Below are 22,988 nucleotides of genomic sequence, written 5' to 3'. Positions count from 1 at the left end.
TTCTTCAGACATCACAAGCTGGATGTAGCTTCTTCATCCTCATCCTTTGGGAGAGGTGTTTTGTCCTCTGTTAATTCTCATGAAAAAATTAATTCTGCAGCAGACTGATAGTATCGTTTTATTTTCTCCCTCCCATTGTTCTGAGCTTGGGTATTACCCATAAGTGATGCTGCCATGAATGGCCAGGAATATAGAAAATTTTCTCCATACTTACCGTAATTTTCTTTTCCTGGCTATTATTCATGGCAGCATCAGCAACCCTCCACATGTTTTTTGTTTCATAGCTTTATACTGGACTGTGGGTTAGAGGGAGGAGGGACCTTTTATGCCTACAGTCTGGTTATAATTAATTAATTGTTTCCTGTCCTGTTCCTGTTGGGGGCAGAGCTAACCCATAAGTGATGCTGCCATGAATTATAGCCAGGAAAAGAAAATTACGGTAAGTATGGAGAACATTTTCTATATTAGTAGATATTCCCCAATTAAAAATAACATGGATTCAATGATTCATTTTATCATTGGAGTTATATCTAAAACCAGCTTGTAAAACCTACACATTTCTTTGTCTGCAGCCTTTTTAAGCCATCCCCTTCTAACCCCTCCCAGACTTTCTGTGGCTGTCCAATCACAGACTTCCCAATGCAGCTCAATGAGAAGTCTTTGCCAGGCAGATGCTCCACTGAGGTAAACAAACCAGGAAGTAACAGAACTGCTTGACTGATAGATAGCTGAGGGTTGGAACCGGGTTAATTTATAAAAGTAACAATTTCTACTGAAATCTGAAAAAAAAAGAGGACACAATCTTCACATATAAAGCACTTCAGCCATCGGTAATGCTTTATGGGTCCGGAGGGTCCCTTTAAGGGGTGGTCTTGATGAGCTCTATACAGGGAGGGTGAGAGGTACACTGCCTGGTATAATCCTCATTAAATATTATAATATATTAGACATGGGAGAAAGCCTTGATAAAGGTTGGGGGTTCTTTTATTTTTGTATATATCCCTGCTGGCTGCTATTTCATTTATTAGTTATGTACATATTCCACTGTTAGGGTTTGTTAGCCTGTTTCATACACTCCAACATTTCACATGGACTAAGACGGGCGTGGTCAAGGCCAGGGATGTTTTTCGAGTGTGAGTGAGGAGGGTGGCGAGCGGTGTGGCTGTTTGGAGTGTAAGTAGGGGTGTGGCCAGGGCTGGGATTCTTCTGAATGTCAGTGGTAGGGTGTGGCCACAAATGTGGCTGTTCTTAGTGTGAGTGTGACCAGGGGTGGGGCTGTTTGGAGTGTGAGTGGGTGTATGGATAAGGGCGGGTCTGTTCTGAATGTGCGTGGGGGTGTGGTGGTTCTGAGTGTGAGTGTGACCAGGGGTGGGGCTGTTTGGAGTGTGAGTGGGTGTATGGATAAGGGCGGGTCTGTTCTGAATGTGCGTGGGGGTGTGGTGGTTCTGAGTGTGAGTGTGACCAGGGGTGGGGCTGTTTGGAGTGTGAGTGGGTGTATGGATAAGGGCGGGTCTGTTCTGAATGTGCGTGGGGGTGTGGTGGTTCTTAGTGTGAGTGTGACCAGGGGTGAGGCTGTTCGGAGTGTGAGTGGGTGTATGGATAAGGGCGGGTCTGTTCTGAATGTGCGTGGGGGTGTGGTGGTTCTGAGTGGGAGTGTGACCAGGGGTGAGGCTGTTCGGAGTGGGAGTGGGTGTATGGATAAGGGCGTGTCTGTTCTGAATGTGCGTGGGGGTGTGGTGGTTCTGAGTGTGAGTGTGACCAGGGGTGGGGCTGTTTGGAGTGTGAGTGGGTGTATGGATAAGGGCGGGTCTGTTCTGAATGTGCGTGGGGGTGTGGTGGTTCTGAGTGTGAGTGTGACCAGGAGTGGGGCTGTTTGGAGTGTGAGTGGGTGTATGGATAAGGGCGGGTCTGTTCTGAATGTGCGTGGGGGTGTGGTGGTTCTGAGTGTGAGTGTGACCAGGGGTGAGGCTGTTCGGAGTGTGAGTGGGTGTATGGATAAGGGCGGGTCTGTTCTGAATGTGCGTGGGGGTGTGGTGGTTCTGAGTGGGAGTGTGACCAGGGGTGAGGCTGTTCGGAGTGTGAGTGGGTGTATGGATAAGGGCGGGTCTGTTCTGAATGTGCGTGGGGGTGTGGTGGTTCTGAGTGGGAGTGTGACCAGGGGTGAGGCTGTTTGGAGTGTGAGTGGGTGTATGGATAAGGGCGGGTCTGTTCTGAATGTGCGTGGGGGTGTGGTGGTTCTGAGTGTGAGTGTGACCAGGGGTGGGGCTGTTTGGAGTGTGAGTGGGTGTATGGATAAGGGCGGGTCTGTTCTGAATGTGCGTGGGGGTGTGGTGGTTCTGAGTGTGAGTGTGACCAGGGGTGGGGCTGTTTGGAGTGTGAGTGGGTGTATGGATAAGGGCGGGTCTGTTCTGAATGTGCGTGGGGGTGTGGTGGTTCTGAGTGTGAGTGTGACCAGGGGTGGGGCTGTTTGGAGTGTGAGTGGGTGTATGGATAAGGGCGGGTCTGTTCTGAATGTGCGTGGGGGTGTGGTGGTTCTGAGTGTGAGTGTGACCAGGGGTGGGGCTGTTCGGAGTGTGAGTGGGTGTATGGATAAGGGCGGGTCTGTTCTGAATGTGCGTGGGGGTGTGGTGGTTCTTAGTGTGAGTGTGACCAGGGGTGGGGCTGTTTGGAGTGTGAGTGGGTGTATGGATAAGGGCGGGTCTGTTCTGAATGTGCGTGGGGGTGTGGTGGTTCTTAGTGTGAGTGTGACCAGGGGTGGGGCTGTTTGGAGTGTGAGTGGGTGTATGGATAAGGGCGGGTCTGTTCTGAATGTGCGTGGGGGTGTGGTGGTTCTGAGTGTGAGTGTGACCAGGGGTGGGGCTGTTTGGAGTGTGAGTGGGTGTATGGATAAGGGCGGGTCTGTTCTGAATGTGCGTGGGGGTGTGGTGGTTCTGAGTGTGAGTGTGACCAGGGGTGGGGCTGTTTGGAGTGTGAGTGGGTGTATGGATAAGGGCGGGTCTGTTCTGAATGTGCGTGGGGGTGTGGTGGTTCTGAGTGTGAGTGTGACCAGGGGTGGGGCTGTTCGGAGTGTGAGTGGGTGTATGGATAAGGCCGGGTCTGTTCTGAATGTGCGTGGGGGTGTGGTGGTTCTGAGTGGGAGTGTGACCAGGGGTGGGGCTGTTTGGAGTGTGAGTGGGTGTATGGATAAGGGCGGGTCTGTTCTGAATGTGCGTGGGGGTGTGGTGGTTCTGAGTGTGAGTGTGACCAGGGGTGAGGCTGTTCGGAGTGTGAGTTGTGGTATGGCCATGGGCAGGGCTGTTCTGAGAAATTTAAGGTGACTCACTCATTACAATTTATAGAACTAAAATGTAATTTAGAAGAAGAACAATGTATCTTATTTACACAGACTGATTTCTAAACACATTTAAAGGGACACTCCAGGCAGCCATTGGAGTGGTCTGGGTCTGGGTCTGGGTCTGGGTGCCCTGCAGGGACTTCCATATTCTTAGACCTCCAGCGTTGCCAAAATTACAATAGGAAAGCATTGAATAATGCTTTCCTATGGGGAGGTCTGAGGCGCATGCGCATTAGGTCTCCCCCACCGGCTGACGTCCGCGGGGGAGGAGAGTAGGAGGAGCCTGACCCAGCGCCAAGGAACATCGGCATTGGACTCCGGTAAGTCACTTAGTAAGAAACTTGGGATGGGGGGTGGGAGGGCGAGGGGCACTACAGGGTCCTGCAGTGCCAGGAAAACTAATGTTTTCCTGGCACTGGAGAGGCCCTTTAAGAAACATTAATGGGAGTATTATAACTGTGAATCTCTGTTATACACTCAGGTACATTACTGGGAGTATTATTACTGTGGGGCTCTGTTATACACTCAGACACATTACTGGGAGTATTATTGCTGTGGCGCTCTGTTATACACTCAGACACATTACTGGGAGTGTTATTACTGTGGAGCTCTGAATAGACACTCAGACACATTACTGGGAGTATTATTGCTGTGAATCTCTGTTATACACTCAGGCACATTACTGGGAGTATTATTGCTGTGGGGCTCTGTTATACACTCAGACACATTACTGGGAGTATTATTGCTGTGGGGCTCTGTTATACACTCAGACACATTACTGGGAGTATTATTGCTGTGGAGCTCTGTGATACACTCAGACACATTACTGGGAGTATTATTGCTGTGGAGCTCTGTTATACACTCAGACACATTACTGGGAGTATTATTGCTGTGGGGCTCTGTTATACACTCAGACACATTACTGGGAGTATTATTGCTGTGGGGCTCTGTTATACACTCAGACACATTACTGGGAGTATTATTGCTGTGGAGCTCTGTGATACACTCAGACACATTACTGGGAGTATTATTGCTGTGGAGCTCTGTTATACACTCAGACACATTACTGGGAGTATTATTACTGTGGGGCTCTGTTATACACTCAGACACATTACTGGGAGTATTATTACTGTGGGGCTCTGTTATACACTCAGGTACATTACTGGGAGTATTAGTACTGTGGGGCTCTGTTATACACTCAGACACATTACTGGGAGTATTATTACTGTGGGGCTCTGTTATACACTCAGACACATTACTGGGAGTATTATTACTGTGGGGCTCTGTTATACACTCAGACACATTACTGGGAGTATTATTACTGTGGGGCTCTGTTATACACTCAGGTACATTACTGGGAGTATTATTACTGTGGGGCTCTGTTATACACTCAGACACATTACTGGGAGTATTATAACTGTGAATCTCTGTTATACACTCAGGTACATTACTGGGAGTATTATTACTGTGGGGCTCTGTTATACACTCAGACACATTACTGGGAGTGTTATTACTGTGGGGCTCTGTTATACACTCAGACACATTACTGGGAGTATTATTGCTGTGAATCTCTGTTATACACTCAGGCACATTACTGGGAGTATTATTGCTGTGGGGCTCTGTTATACACTCAGACACATTACTGGGAGTATTATTGCTGTGGGGCTCTGTTATACACTCAGACACATTACTGGGAGTATTATTACTGTGGGGCTCTGTTATACACTCAGACACATTACTGGGAGTATTATTACTGTGGGGCTCTGTTATACACTCAGGTACATTACTGGGAGTATTATTACTGTGGGGCTCTGTTATACACTCAGACACATTACTGGGAGTATTATTACTGTGGGGCTCTGTTATACACTCAGACACATTACTGGGAGTATTATTACTGTGGGGCTCTGTTATACACTCAGACACATTACTGGGAGTATTATTACTGTGGGGCTCTGTTATACACTCAGACACATTACTGGGAGTATTATTACTGTGGGGCTCTGTTATACACTCAGGTACATTACTGGGAGTATTAGTACTGTGGGGCTCTGTTATACACTCAGACACATTACTGGGAGTATTATAACTGTGAATCTCTGTTATACACTCAGGTACATTACTGGGAGTATTATTACTGTGGGGCTCTGTTATACACTCAGACACATTACTGGGAGTGTTATTACTGTGGGGCTCTGTTATACACTCAGACACATTACTGGGAGTATTATTGCTGTGAATCTCTGTTATACACTCAGGCACATTACTGGGAGTATTATTGCTGTGGGGCTCTGTTATACACTCAGACACATTACTGGGAGTATTATTGCTGTGGAGCTCTGTGATACACTCAGACACATTACTGGGAGTATTATTGCTGTGGAGCTCTGTTATACACTCAGACACATTACTGGGAGTATTATTACTGTGGGGCTCTGTTATACACTCAGACACATTACTGGGAGTATTATTGCTGTGGGGCTCTGTTATACACTCAGACACATTACTGGGAGTATTATTGCTGTGGAGCTCTGTGATACACTCAGACACATTACTGGGAGTATTATTGCTGTGGAGCTCTGTTATACACTCAGACACATTACTGGGAGTATTATTACTGTGGGGCTCTGTTATACACTCAGACACATTACTGGGAGTATTATTACTGTGGGGCTCTGTTATACACTCAGGTACATTACTGGGAGTATTAGTACTGTGGGGCTCTGTTATACACTCAGACACATTACTGGGAGTATTATTACTGTGGGGCTCTGTTATACACTCAGACACATTACTGGGAGTATTATTACTGTGGGGCTCTGTTATACACTCAGACACATTACTGGGAGTATTATTACTGTGGGGCTCTGTTATACACTCAGGTACATTACTGGGAGTATTATTACTGTGGGGCTCTGTTATACACTCAGACACATTACTGGGAGTATTATAACTGTGAATCTCTGTTATACACTCAGACACATTACTGGGAGTATTATTGCTGTGAATCTCTGTTATACACTCAGGCACATTACTGGGAGTATTATTGCTGTGGGGCTCTGTTATACACTCAGACACATTACTGGGAGTATTATTGCTGTGGGGCTCTGTTATACACTCAGACACATTACTGGGAGTATTATTACTGTGGGGCTCTGTTATACACTCAGACACATTACTGGGAGTATTATTACTGTGGGGCTCTGTTATACACTCAGGTACATTACTGGGAGTATTATTACTGTGGGGCTCTGTTATACACTCAGACACATTACTGGGAGTATTATTACTGTGGGGCTCTGTTATACACTCAGACACATTACTGGGAGTATTATTACTGTGGGGCTCTGTTATACACTCAGACACATTACTGGGAGTATTATTACTGTGGGGCTCTGTTATACACTCAGGTACATTACTGGGAGTATTATTACTGTGGGGCTCTGTTATACACTCAGACACATTACTGGGAGTATTATAACTGTGAATCTCTGTTATACACTCAGGTACATTACTGGGAGTATTATTACTGTGGGGCTCTGTTATACACTCAGACACATTACTGGGAGTGTTATTACTGTGGGGCTCTGTTATACACTCAGACACATTACTGGGAGTATTATTGCTGTGAATCTCTGTTATACACTCAGGCACATTACTGGGAGTATTATTGCTGTGGGGCTCTGTTATACACTCAGACACATTACTGGGAGTATTATTGCTGTGGGGCTCTGTTATACACTCAGACACATTACTGGGAGTATTATTACTGTGGGGCTCTGTTATACACTCAGACACATTACTGGGAGTATTATTACTGTGGGGCTCTGTTATACACTCAGGTACATTACTGGGAGTATTATTACTGTGGGGCTCTGTTATACACTCAGACACATTACTGGGAGTATTATTACTGTGGGGCTCTGTTATACACTCAGACACATTACTGGGAGTATTATTACTGTGGGGCTCTGTTATACACTCAGACACATTACTGGGAGTATTATTACTGTGGTGCTCTGTTATACACTCAGGTACATTACTGGGAGTATTATTACTGTGGGGCTCTGTTATACACTCAGACACATTACTGGGAGTATTATTACTGTGGGGCTCTGTTATACACTCAGACACATTACTGGGAGTATTATTGCTGTGAATCTCTGTTATACACTCAGGCACATTACTGGGAGTATTATTGCTGTGAATCTCTGTTATACACTCAGGCACATTACTGGGAGTATTATAACTGTGAATCTCTGTTATACACTCAGGTACATTACTGGAAGTATTAATGCTGTGGATCTCTGTTATACACTCAAACACATTACTGGGATTATTATTGCTGTGAATCTCTGTTATACACTCAGGCACATTACTGGGAGTATTATAACTGTGAATCTCTGTTATACACTCAGGTACATTACTGGAAGTATTAATGCTGTGGATCCCTGTTATACACTCAAACACATTACTGGGGGTATTATTGCTGTGGAGCTCTGTTATACACACAGACACTTACTGGGAGTATTATTGCTGTGGGGCTCTGTTATACACTCAGACACATTTCTGGGAGTATTATTGCTGTGGAGCTCTGTTATACACTCAGACACATTACTGGGAGTATTATTGCTGTTGGGCTCTGTTATACACTCAGACACATTACTGGGAGAATTATTGCTGTGGAGCTCTGTTATACACTCAGACACATTACTGGGAGTATTATTGCTGTGGAGCTCTGTTATACACTCAGACACATTACTGGGAGTATTATTGCTGTGGAGCTCTGTTATACACTCAGACACATTACTGGGAGTATTATTGCTGTGGAGCTCTGTTATACACTCAGACACATTACTGGGAGTATTATTGCTGTGGAGCTCTGTTATACACCCAGACACATTACTGGGAGTATTATTGCTGTGGAGCTCTGTTATACACTCAGACACATTACTGGGAGTATTATTGCTGTGGAGCTCTGTTATACACTCAGACACATTACTGGGAGTATTATTGCTGTGGGGCTCTGTTATACACTCAGACACATTACTGGGAGTATTATTGCTGTGGAGCTCTGTTATACACTCAGACACATTACTGGGGGTATTATTGCCGTGGAGCTCTGTTATACACTCAGACACATTACTGGGGGTATTATTGCTGTGGAGCTCTGTTATACACTCTGACACATTACTGGGAGTATTATTGCTGTGGAGCTCTGTTATACACTAAGACACATTACTGGGAGTATTATTGCTGTGGAGCTCTGTTATACACTAAGACACATTACTGGGAGTATTATTACTGTGGAGCTCTGTTATACACTCAGACACATTACTGGGGGTATTATTGCTGTGTAGCTCTGTTATACACACAGACACTTACTGGGAGTATTATTGCTGTGGAGCTCTGTTATACACTCAGACACATTACTGGGGGTATTATTGCTGTGGAGCTCTGTTATACACTCTGACACATTACTGGGAGTATTATTGCTGTGGAGCTCTGTTATACACTCAGACACATTACTGGGGGTATTATTGCTGTGTAGCTCTGTTATACACTCAGACACATTACTGGGAGTGTTATTACTGTGGGGATCTGTTATACACTCAGGCACATTACTGGGAGTATTATTGCTGTGGAGCTCTGTTATACACTAAGACACATTACTGGGAGTATTATTACTGTGGAGCTCTGTTATACACTCAGACACATTACTGGGGGTATTATTGCTGTGTAGCTCTGTTATACACACAGACACTTACTGGGAGTATTATTGCTGTGGAGCTCTGTTATACACTCAGACACATTACTGGGGGTATTATTGCTGTGGAGCTCTGTTATACACTCTGACACATTACTGGGAGTATTATTGCTGTGGAGCTCTGTTATACACTCAGACACATTACTGGGGGTATTATTGCTGTGTAGCTCTGTTATACACTCAGACACATTACTGGGAGTGTTATTACTGTGGAGCTCTGTTATACACTCAGACACATTACTGGGAGTATTATTGCTGTGGGGCTCTGTTATACACTCAGACACATTACTGGGAGAATTATTGCTGTGGAGCTCTGTTATACACTCAGACACATTACTGGGAGTATTATTGCTGTGGAGCTCTGTTATACACTCAGACACATTACTGGGAGTATTATTGCTGTGGAGCTCTGTTATACACTCAGACACATTACTGGGAGTATTATTGCTGTGGAGCTCTGTTATACACTCAGACACATTACTGGGAGTATTATTGCTGTGGAGCTCTGTTATACACCCAGACACATTACTGGGAGTATTATTGCTGTGGAGCTCTGTTATACACTCAGACACATTACTGGGAGTATTATTGCTGTGGAGCTCTGTTATACACTCAGACACATTACTGGGAGTATTATTGCTGTGGGGCTCTGTTATACACTCAGACACATTACTGGGAGTATTATTGCTGTGGAGCTCTGTTATACACTCAGACACATTACTGGGGGTATTATTGCTGTGGAGCTCTGTTATACACTCAGACACATTACTGGGGGTATTATTGCTGTGGAGCTCTGTTATACACTCTGACACATTACTGGGAGTATTATTGCTGTGGAGCTCTGTTATACACTAAGACACATTACTGGGAGTATTATTGCTGTGGAGCTCTGTTATACACTAAGACACATTACTGGGAGTATTATTACTGTGGAGCTCTGTTATACACTCAGACACATTACTGGGGGTATTATTGCTGTGTAGCTCTGTTATACACACAGACACTTACTGGGAGTATTATTGCTGTGGAGCTCTGTTATACACTCAGACACATTACTGGGGGTATTATTGCTGTGGAGCTCTGTTATACACTCTGACACATTACTGGGAGTATTATTGCTGTGGAGCTCTGTTATACACTCAGACACATTACTGGGGGTATTATTGCTGTGTAGCTCTGTTATACACTCAGACACATTACTGGGAGTGTTATTACTGTGGGGATCTGTTATACACTCAGGCACATTACTGGGAGTATTATTGCTGTGGAGCTCTGTTATACACTAAGACACATTACTGGGAGTATTATTACTGTGGAGCTCTGTTATACACTCAGACACATTACTGGGGGTATTATTGCTGTGTAGCTCTGTTATACACACAGACACTTACTGGGAGTATTATTGCTGTGGAGCTCTGTTATACACTCAGACACATTACTGGGGGTATTATTGCTGTGGAGCTCTGTTATACACTCTGACACATTACTGGGAGTATTATTGCTGTGGAGCTCTGTTATACACTCAGACACATTACTGGGGGTATTATTGCTGTGTAGCTCTGTTATACACTCAGACACATTACTGGGAGTGTTATTACTGTGGGGATCTGTTATACACTCAGGCACATTACTGGGAGTATTATTGCTGTGGAGCTCTGTTATACACTAAGACACATTACTGGGAGTATTATTACTGTGGAGCTCTGTTATACACTCAGACACATTACTGGGGGTATTATTGCTGTGTAGCTCTGTTATACACACAGACACTTACTGGGAGTATTATTGCTGTGGAACTCTGTTATACACTCAGACACATTACTGGGAGTATTATTGCTGTGGAGCTCTGTTATACACTCAGACACATTACTGGGAGTATTATTGCTGTGGAGCTCTGTTATACACTCAGACACATTACTGGGAGTATTATTGCTGTGGAGCTCTGTTATACACTCAGACACATTACTGGGGGTATTATTGCTGTGGAGCTCTGTTATACACACAGACACATTACTGGGAGTATTATTGCTGTGGAGCTCTGTTATACACTCAGACACATTACTGGGAGTATTATTGCTGTGGAGCTCTGTTATACACTCAGACACATTACTGGGAGTATTATTGCTGTGGAGCTCTGTTATACACTCAGACACATTACTGGGAGTATTATTGCTGTGGAGCTCTGTTATACACTCAGACACATTACTGGGGGTATTATTACTGTGGAGCTCTGTTATACACTCAGACACATTACTGGGAGTATTATTGCTGTGGAGCTCTGTTATACACTCACATTACTGGGAGTATTATTGCTGTGGAGCTCTGTTATACACTCAGACACATTACTGGGAGTATTATTACTGTGGAGCTCTGTTATACACTCAGACACATTACTGGGAGTATTATAGCTGTGGAGCTCTGTGATACACTCAGACACATTACTGGGAGTATTATTACTGTGGAGCTCTGTTATACACTCAGACACATTACTGGGAGTATTATTGCTGTGGGGCTCTGTTATACACTCAGACACATTACTGGGAGTATTATTGCTGTGGAGCTCTGTTATACACTCAGACACATTACTGGGAGTATTATTGCTGTGGTGCTCTGTTATACACTCAGACACATTACTGGGAGTATTATTGCTGTGGAGCTCTGTTATACACTCAGGCACATTACTGGGAGTATTATTGCTGTGGTGCTCTGTTATACACTCAGACACATTACTGTAGCCCCATGTAGCTAGAGCGCAGCTAAGCGGAAAAAGGCCTTGACAGGGGTTAGGAGGCGGGCTTAGGAGGAAGTAAGCGAGGGTTGGAATTATGGGTAAGTGGGATTGGCTATTTAAATGAGCAGCCATTTTAGGTGAGTCATTCTAACTTCCTACCTGGTCGAGTTTGTGTTCGCCTCGGTGTGCGCGGACTTTGCTTGGTCGGATTTCTTTTGTCTCCTCTGCAGGAACAATGGACGACGTGGAGCGTTTGCTGGAAGGGATCAGGTCGGCAGCACGGCATCAAGGTGTGGACTGGCTACGGGCACAGCTTGGCCCTGCCCTGGCGGAGGCGGCGGATCGGGACGGCGATGGCGGGAGACCGGTCCGGGCCCGGAGGCCCCCGAGGAGGCTAAGCCCGGGCGCGGGGCCCGGTGAAGTGGTACCCGGTAGCAGTGGAGTTCCAGTTTCGACCGGCAGCAGGCCCGGGAGCCGCGTGGTCGAGGCCTTGCCTCCCCGTGTGCGGACGGAGCCTCGGATGTGCACTAGGCGGCAGAGGGATATCGTGGACGGGGGCGCGGCTGCTAGCAGGTCGGAGGCGGCCGGGCGGCCCCCTGGTGCTTCGAGACCCACGGAGGGGAGGCCCAGGAGGGCTTCCCCCCCTTCGGACAGCGGAGTCGATGAGGAGGCTGGATCCGGGAGACCGCATGGCAGGCATCAGGCAAGTGCAGAGGGCTCAGGTCGGGGCCCTCTTGGCGGGAAGGTTGTTCGGGGGAGCTCTGCCACTGGGGGGGGCGGGAGTAAGCCGGTTGGGGGTACTCAGGCCTTAGTGGGAAAAGGGGAGGGCCCTGGGGCCCCGAAGAGAAAATGTGGCTCTAAAGGAGTAAGTTCTACGGGTGGTAGGGGTTCCCGGGAGGGGGCCAGGTCAGACAGAGGGTCTCCCGTAGGGGTGGTGGGTAGTTCGGGGCCATCGGGGTCTGGCAAGCAAGGGGTCAGAGGTAAGGGGGTGGGGGAGGGGGTTTCGGAGGTAGCTAGGCAAGGGCGTAGGGTAGGCCGGGAGTCAGGTCTTTCCGTAGTGGAGGGGCGCAGGGGGGGCCCGGGTTCCAGGAGTAGTAGTGACAGTCCCTCGCCCGTTAGATCTCTGGGGTCCCGGGATGCTCGGGGGCGGTCGGGTCGGCACTGCTCCCCCTCGGATAGCTCAGCAGGGGAGGGTGCGGCAGCCCCTCGGTATGGTCAGCAGGGGCGGCTTGCTGGTAGAGACGGGAGGAGTCGTAGCCCCAGGGGTTCCCGGGTGCCACGTGGTGGTAGAGGTCAGCGGGAGGCTTCGGTGCAGAGCAGGCGCTCCCGGGGTCGGGACGGGAGGGGAGTGGATGTTCGTTACCCCCTACCCAGGACTTCTTCTCCTTGTCCTAGATTTCGGAGCCGTTCTGCTTCCTCACAGGCTGGGCACCGGGTGGGCTCCCCGGTCGGCGAGATGGCGGCGGAAGTTCCTCTTCCCGGACGTCAGGCGATCTGTACTGCAGCCCCCACCGCTCCGGTGTCGGGGGGCTTGGCCGGTGAGTCCAGTGGGTCACTACACTCTAGCGCACTAGTTACCACACTTCAGGCACTACTCCACTCATTGGGGGCGGGGGGTGACACTAGCGGCGTTGGTCAGGTGTGGGCTCCGGGTGCAGTGGCTTCAGGTTCTCGGATCCGGGATTCCGCGGGGCCTAGTTCGGGCGGGGATTTGGTGGTGCCGCAGGACGTAGGGGAGGTTGGGAGCGAAAGGGCTGAGTTGTCCGGGGGTATCCCCGACGCGGCTAGGCAGCACGCGTACGTATCTTTTGCGGGCCCACTGGGGGTCCATTTGAAACAGGACGTGAAGGATAAGATTTGGAAGGGCGAGTTCTGTGAGATTTTCTCCCTCCTTCCTTTAGAGGACTTCATTGACCTCAAGGAGGAGGATAAGAAGGATGAGAAAAAAGAGGAGGAGGAGAAGAGGAAGCGGTACCGAAAGATACCGAAGTCCTTCGGTAATTGGTTGCGGGCTTTTTGTGTGCTGGCTAGCGTGCTCGGCGAGAAATCGCCGGGGTTGTGCTCGTCTTTGTTCTGCTATTTGGATGGCATTTGGGAGGCGTACCGGACTTACGGGGGGTTGGCATGGTGGAGGTACGACGAGCAGTTTCGGCAGCGGCTGGCGGCTAACCCGGGTATGCGGTGGGACCAAATGGACCTGCCGCTCTGGATGAAGCTAATGATGGCGCAAAAAGCGCAGCCCTTTCAGAGCTCGGCCGGCGCCAGGGGGCAGTCCGCCTCGTCGGCCACCTTACAAAAGGGCTTATGCTGGCTCTATAACGAGGGCCAATGCAAATGGGGAGCCTCCTGTCGTTTCAAGCATGAGTGCTCCGGCTGCGGGGGAGCTCATGGGCTCAACCGCTGCTTTAAGAAGGGTAAGTCCGGAGGCGCCGGCGCGGCTGTCGCGCCGGGGGGAGGGGGTGCATCCGCTTCCCCTGGGCCTAACCCCAGTGAAGCTAAGCGCGATGGAGCCGTGGCTAGGCCGCTACGGTAACAGGGCGGACGCTGCGGTGCTCCTGGCGGGGTTTGTGGTGGGGTTCTTTATTCCGTTTCAGGAGCGACGAGGGGGTCAAGGGAGGCTGCGCAACCTGAAGTCTGTGGCGGACTTCCCGGATGTGGTTAGGGAAAAGCTGGGCAAAGAAGTCGGACTGGGCCGCATGGCAGGCCCATTTGTAGTGCCTCCGCTGGAGGGCCTGCGGGTTTCCCCACTTGGGGTGGTCCCCAAGAAGGAGCCGGGTAAATTTAGACTCATTCACCATCTCTCATACCCGAAAGGGGAGTCGGTGAATGACGGTATTAATAAGGAATTGTGCTCGGTGTCATATGCATCTTTCGACCGGGCGGTCGATTTGGTCCGGCGGGCCGGGCATGGGGCCCTGATGGCTAAGGTGGACATCGAGGCCGCGTTCCGGCTGCTACCGGTCCACCGGGACTGTCATCACCTGCTGGGGTGTTTCTTTGAAGGGGCCTACTTCGTGGACTTGTGTCTGCCCATGGGCTGTTCCATTTCGTGCTCCTATTTTGAGAAATTCAGCACTTTTCTCGAATGGGTGATACGGGTGGAAGCGGGGAGTCGTCTTATTGTACATTATCTAGATGATTTTCTGTGTGTGGGACCGGCCGGTTCCCTGGATTGCCTGCGCCTGCTGCGGACGGTTGAATGGGTGGCGGGCCAATTCGGGGTTCCGCTGGCGGCGGATAAGACCGAGGGCCCGACCACGTGTCTGAGTTTCCTAGGTCTGGAGATTGACTCTGGGAGGGGAGAATGTCGGCTGCCCCAGGATAAGCTGGCAAGGCTTCGGGGGGCGGTGGCTGCCGTTGCTGGGGCACGCAAGGTGGCTCTGGTGCAGCTACAGTCTTTGATTGGGTTGCTCAATTTTGCGTGTCGGGTCATCCCGATGGGAAGGGTGTTTAGTCGCAGCTTGTCGGCCGCTACCGCGGGGGTTAGATCCCCGCACCATTTCGTACGGGTGTCGGCGGCCATGCGAGCGGACTTGGGCATCTGGGATGCCTTCTTGCGGGATTTTAATGGGACGGTGTTGTTCCGGCAGGAGGGCCAGTCATCGGCCGAGCTGGAGCTTTTTACGGATGCTTCGGGCAGTATAGGCTTTGGGGCATATTTCGGGGGCTCCTGGTGTGCGGAGCGGTGGCCGGACTCTTGGGGTTCGAGCCCTCTTATGCGCAACTTGGCTTTCTTGGAGTTGTTCCCGTTGGTCGTTGCAGTAGCGTTATGGGGTGACAGGCTGCGTGATCGGAAAGTGGTATTTTTCTCGGATAACATGGCGGTGGTTCACGCGGTGAATCGCCAGTCGGCGGCATCAAAGCCGGTGGTTCAGCTGCTTAGGCGACTGGTATTGCTGTGTATGTCCCGAAATGTTGTTTTTCGCGCGCGCCATGTTCCCGGCTATTTGAATGAGGTGGCTGATGCTCTATCTCGTTTTCAGTGGTCCCGTTTCTGGCTGGCGGCGCCGGGGGCATCGAAGGAAGGGCTGGCTTGCCCGGACGAGATTTGGCAGCTGGGGGCGTCCTGCTTGGAGGACTCGTGAAGGCTTCTCTGGCACCGGCCACTTGGGCCTCGTACAGTAAGGTTTGGGGCTTGTGGGAACGGTCACTGGAGGGGTTGGCCATGGACAGCGGGGAGGCCCTGCGGGACGCTTTCTTGTGGTACACCTGTCAGTTGCTGACAAAAGGGCCGTCCCCTGCCGTGGTGGATAGATCCATGGCGGCTATGGCGTTTTGGTTTCGGTGGCATGGGAAGGAGGACTTTACCAAGACCTTCGTCATCAGGCAAGCCCTGAAGGGTTATCGCAAGGGGCGCAGGGCGCCGGATACCAGGCGCCCGGTGTCGGTGCGGCTGCTGGGGGACTTGGTGGGTATATTGCATGAGGTTTGTTTTGATGGGTTTGAAGCTTTACTGTTCAAAGTAGCGTTTGTTTTGGCGTTTTTTGGGGCATTCCGAGTAGGGGAATTGGTGAGTGCTAGTAAACTGGCGCAGGGGGGCCTGCAATTGTCGGGGGTCCGTATCCTGGATAGGAAGGTGGTGGTGCACCTTGGCAGGTCCAAAACGGACGTCCGCGGCGTGGGCCGGGACGTGACACTGGGGGCCTTGCCAGGCTCGGCTCTGTGCCCGGTGGCTGCTACGGTGGAGTATCTGGCGCGGAGGCCAGCGGTGGGGGGCTCCTTATTGGTGCATGCTGACGGATCGTCCCTTTCTCGGTTCCAGTTCACGAAAGTCTTTCGGTTGGGCTTGGGCAGGTTGGGGCTTCAAGCTGCACGATTTGGGACGCACTCGTTCCGTATTGGGGCGGCCACGGAGGCCGCACGGTTGGGATTGGGGGACGAGGTGGTGAAGAGGATCGGGAGGTGGGAATCGGTAAGATTCCGCTCCTATGTCCGGTTGGGTCTATTGGATTAATGGCAGGGGACTGTTTCGTATTTCAAAAAAAAAAAAAAAAAAACAAATGCGTAGAACCATCAAATTCGTAAGGTTTTGTGTTATGATGTGAGGGGTAATGGCTATGTTGGGATGTTTCGCTGTGTTGGTTGGGGATGGGGTAGAGGTCTCGGTTGGACTTCCCTCATCATTTGTTTTCTCCCCCCAGGGCGTGTGGCATGGATTGTGGGCCATTCGTTTGTCTTCTGGGCCGAGAGGAGGGCCGCAGCTCGAGCGCAAGGCCAGCAGCTGGGTTTTCCGAGAGGCCAGTTGGCAGTTCGTTGGTTTGGGTATCGGGGTTTTTGCTGGGGGGATGTTTGTGGGAAACTGTTTGGGATGCTGGCAGCAGGGTACTCGCCAGACGTGCTGGTATTACATGTGGGGGGAAATGACCTGGGCCTTACGCCGCAGCGCCGGCTGGTAAAGTGGATGAAGCAGGACATTAATAAGTTAAGGGGCCTGCTTCCGGGGGTAATGTTGGTCTAGTCTGAGATTGTCCCGCGGCGCCGGTGGCGGCACGCTCGGGACCCGGGGGCTATGGAGAGGTGCAGGAAGAAGGTGAATAGCTTGATGGCAAGCTTTGTGCGGAAAGTAGGGGGTGTAGTGGTACGGCACCTGGAGTTGGAGGAAGGGTTGCCAGGATACTACCGCTCGGATGGTGTTCACCTCTCGGATGTGGGTTTGGACCTGCTCAACTTGGGTTGGCAGGATGGTATAAGGATGGCTCTGTTTCTTCGGGGTGGCGGAGCTCAGACAGCTTAAGGGGTCAAGGTCTGAGCTTGTGGCGGGACGGGGAGCTGAAGGAGAGGAAATAGGCTCCCCTGGATGAACGTGAGGTGGAATAAACAGATTGTGGTCATCGGTGGTTGAGAGGTTTCGAGTCCTGGAGGTGGCTCAGAACCTGGTGGGGCAGGGGTATCCGGGTATACCCCTGCCGTGGTTAATGGTGGTTGGCACTTTGATATAAAGTTGGTGTATGTTATAATTATGTATATATGTGTTATTATATGGGGGTCATTGCCTTTTGTATGGTAGCCGAAGGAACAGGATGCGAGGGGGCGGAGTATGGGGGGCAATGACCCATGTTTACCTGTTAATTTATTATCGATATTATTATTATTATTATTATTATTATTATTATAATTATTGGTTAATAAAGCTGTGGACAAATTTCCCCATACTACTTAGTGTCTGTGTATTATTGGGTTAGGTTATGGGGGTGGTTTGTCCTGGATTCCGACTGCCCAAATGGCGACTATAGACCTGTCATGTAGCCCCATGTAGCTAGAGCGCAGCTAAGCGGAAAAAGGCCTTGACAGGGGTTAGGAGGCGGGCTTAGGAGGAAGTAAGCGAGGGTTGGAATTATGGGTAAGTGGGATTGGCTATTTAAATGAGCAGCCATTTTAGGTGAGTCATTCTAACTTCCTACCTGGTCGAGTTTGTCCCACCCACCCTCCCTTTGTTTGTTTTGTGTTTATTTAACCCGTTTCTTTCACAGCGGCGGGACGGGGAGCTGAAGGAGAGGAAATAGGCTCCCCTGGATGAACGTGAGGTGGAATAAACAGATTGTGGTCATCGGTGGTTGAGAGGTTTCGAGTCCTGGAGGTGGCTCAGAACCTGGTGGGGCAGGGGTATCCGGGTATACCCCTGCCGTGGTTAATGGTGGTTGGCACTTTGATATAAAGTTGGTGTATGTTATAATTATGTATATATGTGTTATTATATGGGGGTCATTGCCTTTTGTATGGTAGCCGAAGGAACAGGATGCGAGGGGGCGGAGTATGGGGGGCAATGACCCATGTTTACCTGTTAATTTATTATCGATATTATTATTAATATTATTATTATTATAATTATTGGTTAATAAAGCTGTGGACAAATTTCCCCATACTACTTAGTGTCTGTGTATTATTGGGTTAGGTTATGGGGGTGGTTTGTCCTGGATTCCGACTGCCCAAATGGCGACTATAGACCTGTCATGGGAGTTTTATTGCTGTGGAGCTCTGTTATACACTCAGACACATTACTGGGAGTATTATTGCTGTGGAGCTCTGTTATACACTCAGACTCATTACTGGGAGTATTATTGCTGTGGAGCTCTGTTATACACTCAGACTCATTACTGGGAGTATTATTGCTGTGGAGCTCTGTTATACACTCAGGCACATTACTGGGAGTATTATTGCTGTGGAGCTCTGTTATACACTCAGACACATTACTGGGAGTATTATTACTGTGGAGCTCTGCTATACACTCAGACACATTACTGGGAGTATTATTGCTGTGGAGCTCTGTTATATACTCAGACACATTACTGGGAGTATTATTGCTGTGGAGCTCTGTTATACACTCAGACACATTACTGGGAGTATTTTTACTGTGGAGCTCTGTTATACGCTCAGACACATTACTGGGAGTATTATTACTGTGGAGCTCTGTTATACACTCAGACACATTACTGGGAGTATTATTGCTGTGGAGCTCTGTTATACACTCAGACACGTTACTGAGAGTATTATTGCTGTGGGGCTCTGTTATACACTCAGACACATTACTGGGAGTATTATTGCTGTGGAGCTCTGTTATACACTCAGGCACATTACTGGGAGTATTATTGCTGTGGAGCTGTTAAACAACAATATGGAGCGCCTAGAAAAAAAGGGGCAGAGTGATTTAGGCCCAAAATAGGGACTGTCCCTGTTAAATATTGACACTTGGGAGGTACGGTGTTTATTGCAAAATGTTTGTCTTTGTAAGTGATTTCATTCTATTAATTCTATTCTGGATTTTCGATACTGCTGTTATATAACCTTTTGTTGGTTAATAATAATAAATATACATTTGTGAGTTTTTGTGTGCTCCTATGTAATGTTATTGTTCTTTATACTCGGATTATGGACGTAGCGGAGCACTTAGAAGGTACTCTATTGGTCTCTTGACTGTGTGGCCTCCAATATAAACATTAAAGCCTCATCAGGGTGTCGGGGCCTGAGCAGCATGACAACTGGCAGCATTTTCTTGGACTTTAAGCTATATGCTGAACCCACAAAGTGAGTTCCAGTTCGCCCTGAGGCCCTTAATACGAGACTTACCTGTGTCTGAAGCCTACCGGAGCACGTTAGAGCATCTCTGGGAGCGGCTCCCTCTGCATATCCCGGTGGAGCGAGTGAGGCCTAGTGTGCCCATCAGACAAGCGAGACCATGTCCGCTGGACATGCTACAGCTCCGCACTCCCCCCCTCCACACCTTTGGACCTGTGGGGGATATCCCGGTCCACAATGGCTGACCTGCTACACTAATGAGCCTCTGCACACTCTGCGACTTACTCACTCAAGATGGTGGCGGACTCAGGAGTCAGAAAGGCACCATGCACGTGGCAAGGAAGGCCGTAACCCGACTTCATTAACAGATCCCTACAGTTACTAGACAACATTTTCGATCACTTCTGGGCCAACCTGGAAGCACGGCAGGTGAATGCTTCACTACATCAGCCTGCACTGGAGTCTGGGAGCGTAATTCGTAGTGGAGGTGGTGGGCTCTAATGTCCCAAACACGAGGAAACCCTGATTCAGGCCCACCTGGGCCGAAGGTTACTAATGGCAAGACCCTGACGCATCAACCACACAGGCAGGAGACGTCCCGCCACCAGTGGAGACACAACACCAGAGCCTCCTGTCTCTCCAACATAGGGCAGGACTTGGACTCTTTGAGCCCCTGAGTCCGTGGATCAAAGATGCTGGCCTGCAAATCGGCCTGGGGCGGGAGGTCTGTCCCCCAATGCGCTCTCTCTGCAGAATCCTGGGACCCTCCTAGCACCTATACCCTGACCAAACCTACAGCCAGCATAGGCTGAGTGACTCTAACCAAGTGGCACCAAGCTAGTTTACGCTCCGGGACTGTAAAGTACCTAATGTGGGCATAGTGCTATCTGTAGTTCATCTAGTATTTATTAGCCTGCTTCCATTTCTTTTACCCATCTTAGCTAGCTTCCCTATACTCTGCATCGCTGAGAGAGGCCTCCCATGTTAGCGAAGCATGTTTTTTTAGAGAATCAGTGCTTGAGGACCAATTGCAGTCAATACTAGAGCACCCTCCTGCAGGTTTGTCATACTGTCTCCCTTTTGCGCTACACCCCACGCACCCTAACTAGGGGGATTGCAAAGCACTGCACAACCTACCACGTATCCCAGAAAATACTCCTGAAACTGAGCGCACTATGCGATAGCGTCTTCCAACACCGCTCTGTAAACGTGATAATACAAAACTCCTCCCAAGGCACCAGCCAGTGGCACACAAACCTCTGTTCTAGCAAAGTTACTGTTTTAACGTTAACTACCCTGTCTAGCATAAATTGACATAGCTACCGTGATATTCTTTCTCTAAATGACTCTACAATTACCCCAATTGTAATACATGCTGATGATCATGAGGAATGCTGTTGTGGCACCTCAAGCCTGTATATAATGTTCCTATGCACTGCAAAAATACAAAATACATAAAATAAATACATTTAAAAAAAAGCCTCATCAGATGGCGGTTGTTGTGGCTTTCCTCACACAACCAGTAAGTGCTGGGGGGGCTACATATAACATTAGCCTTTTAATGTTTAACTTACCATGCAGTTTGCACCTACCCCAGGGTTGTCATGGTTACGATGGTGTACCAGAAGGACGCCGGGATGCTAGTAAATTTAGTTTTGCTTGTCCCTTTCTCTGCGTAGAACATGACGGTGGCAAATATGATGATGGCCATGGTGAGTGAGAAAAGGAGAAAGCCGAGCTCCGATGCGCAGCTTTTCAGGGTGTATCCGAGAATCCGCAAGCCCTGTGAGTGGCGGGAAAACTTGAAGATGCGGAAAACGCGAAAGACGCGCAGCGTGACAAAGGCACCACTCACATTCTCATTCTCTGGCATGACAAGGCCAATATAGAAAGGCATTATAGCCACCACATCTATGATGCTCATGACACTGCGCATAAACTTACAGCGACTTGGGGCGGCAAACAGCCTCATGAGGTACTCAAATGTAAAGATGAGGACGCATGCTGTGTCCATACAAACAAAGGCCAAAGTGTACTTCTCTCCACACGACACCTCCTTTAGGCGCCCTGCTGCTGGCCGGCAGGGTACAGTCTCCACTACATTAGCAATAACCGACACTGCTATAAAGAAACCTGTGACGTAATAAAAGACGAGGGCCATTGTGCTGGTGTGAGGGTTTTCAAAGGCTCTCCACAGTCTCTGCCGGAAAGTACTCCCTGGAGGTAATGGAGCATCTAAGGCAGTTTCAGCTTCTGTGTCCTCGGCCAGCCTTTCCAGGTTCTCCTTCTTTCGATCTCGGTACTCTTCGAGGCAGCAGTCTCCAATGATCTCTGGGATAATACCATAGAATGAGAGTTCCTCATCAAAGGCTTGGATGCACTCATGACGAGGATAATGCAGTTTGCCCGTTCTGTAGAAATTGAGAATGTGCCTAAACATTTCCGGATCTCGGTCAAAAAAGAATTCTTGTGTTTCTTGGTTGAAGAAGAAGTCTTTCTCTGTGCTACCAAGCAATGTGTCTGGATACCGATCTAATGTGTTTTTCCATGTCTGGAACTTCCGACCACTGACATTCACCACCAGAATTTCATCGTTTCTCTTCCTCTTGTCACTCGGAGGTTTGGGCATCGGCCTCTTTGCAAGAGGTAGCCATCCTACTGCTGCTGCTCGGGCAAATGGGAGCCAAGTCGCTACTCCTGCAGCCATGATTAAATGGCTATGTCTTAAGGAGCCACAAGTTCAAAGGTTTCACACAGAATTTGACCATGAACACCCGAACCAGCCACGAAAGATGGACAAAAATGGTTCAAAAATGGAATTTTAAAAAGTAAATCAAATGGTCAATCAATGGTCAAATCAAAGAGGAATATATGGTGGAATTAAAGGGAAGATTGTAATGAACCTAAGGAACCATATTAATTCAGGGCAGGTGATCCTGTGTGACGAGAGTGACCTTTGTAGGGATCCCCGAGTCAAGAACACAGAGAGGAGTGTGGATCTCAGATCCTTTCCTTGTACATAACATATAGCCACCTAGGTCCCTGGTACCACAGTGATCAGGTTTCCTTTGGTGTTGTTGTGCTGATATCCCTTTACCCCAACTTATCGTATTGTCCGTCTCCAGGTTGTTTTGGTACCGAGC

General features: G+C 48.9%; 1 protein-coding gene across 1 annotated transcript in view; it reads right to left on the bottom strand.

Moving 5' to 3' along the window:
- The window catches only part of KCND1 (potassium voltage-gated channel subfamily D member 1), a 111,341-nt gene extending 88,712 nt beyond the window's left edge, over positions 1-22,629 (bottom strand). Inside the window, exon 1 of the mRNA XM_063433165.1 lies at positions 21,438-22,629. Coding sequence (XP_063289235.1) covers positions 21,438-22,552 — 1,115 coding nt within the window. The 5' untranslated portion in view covers positions 22,553-22,629. The remainder of the gene's footprint in view (positions 1-21,437) is intronic.
- Positions 22,630-22,988: the final 359 nt, after the last annotated feature.

The sequence above is a fragment of the Pelobates fuscus genome, chromosome 9, assembly GCF_036172605.1.
Source record: "Pelobates fuscus isolate aPelFus1 chromosome 9, aPelFus1.pri, whole genome shotgun sequence".
NCBI lineage: Eukaryota > Metazoa > Chordata > Amphibia > Anura > Pelobatidae > Pelobates > Pelobates fuscus.
This window is presented reverse-complemented; position numbering and strand designations above follow the sequence as displayed.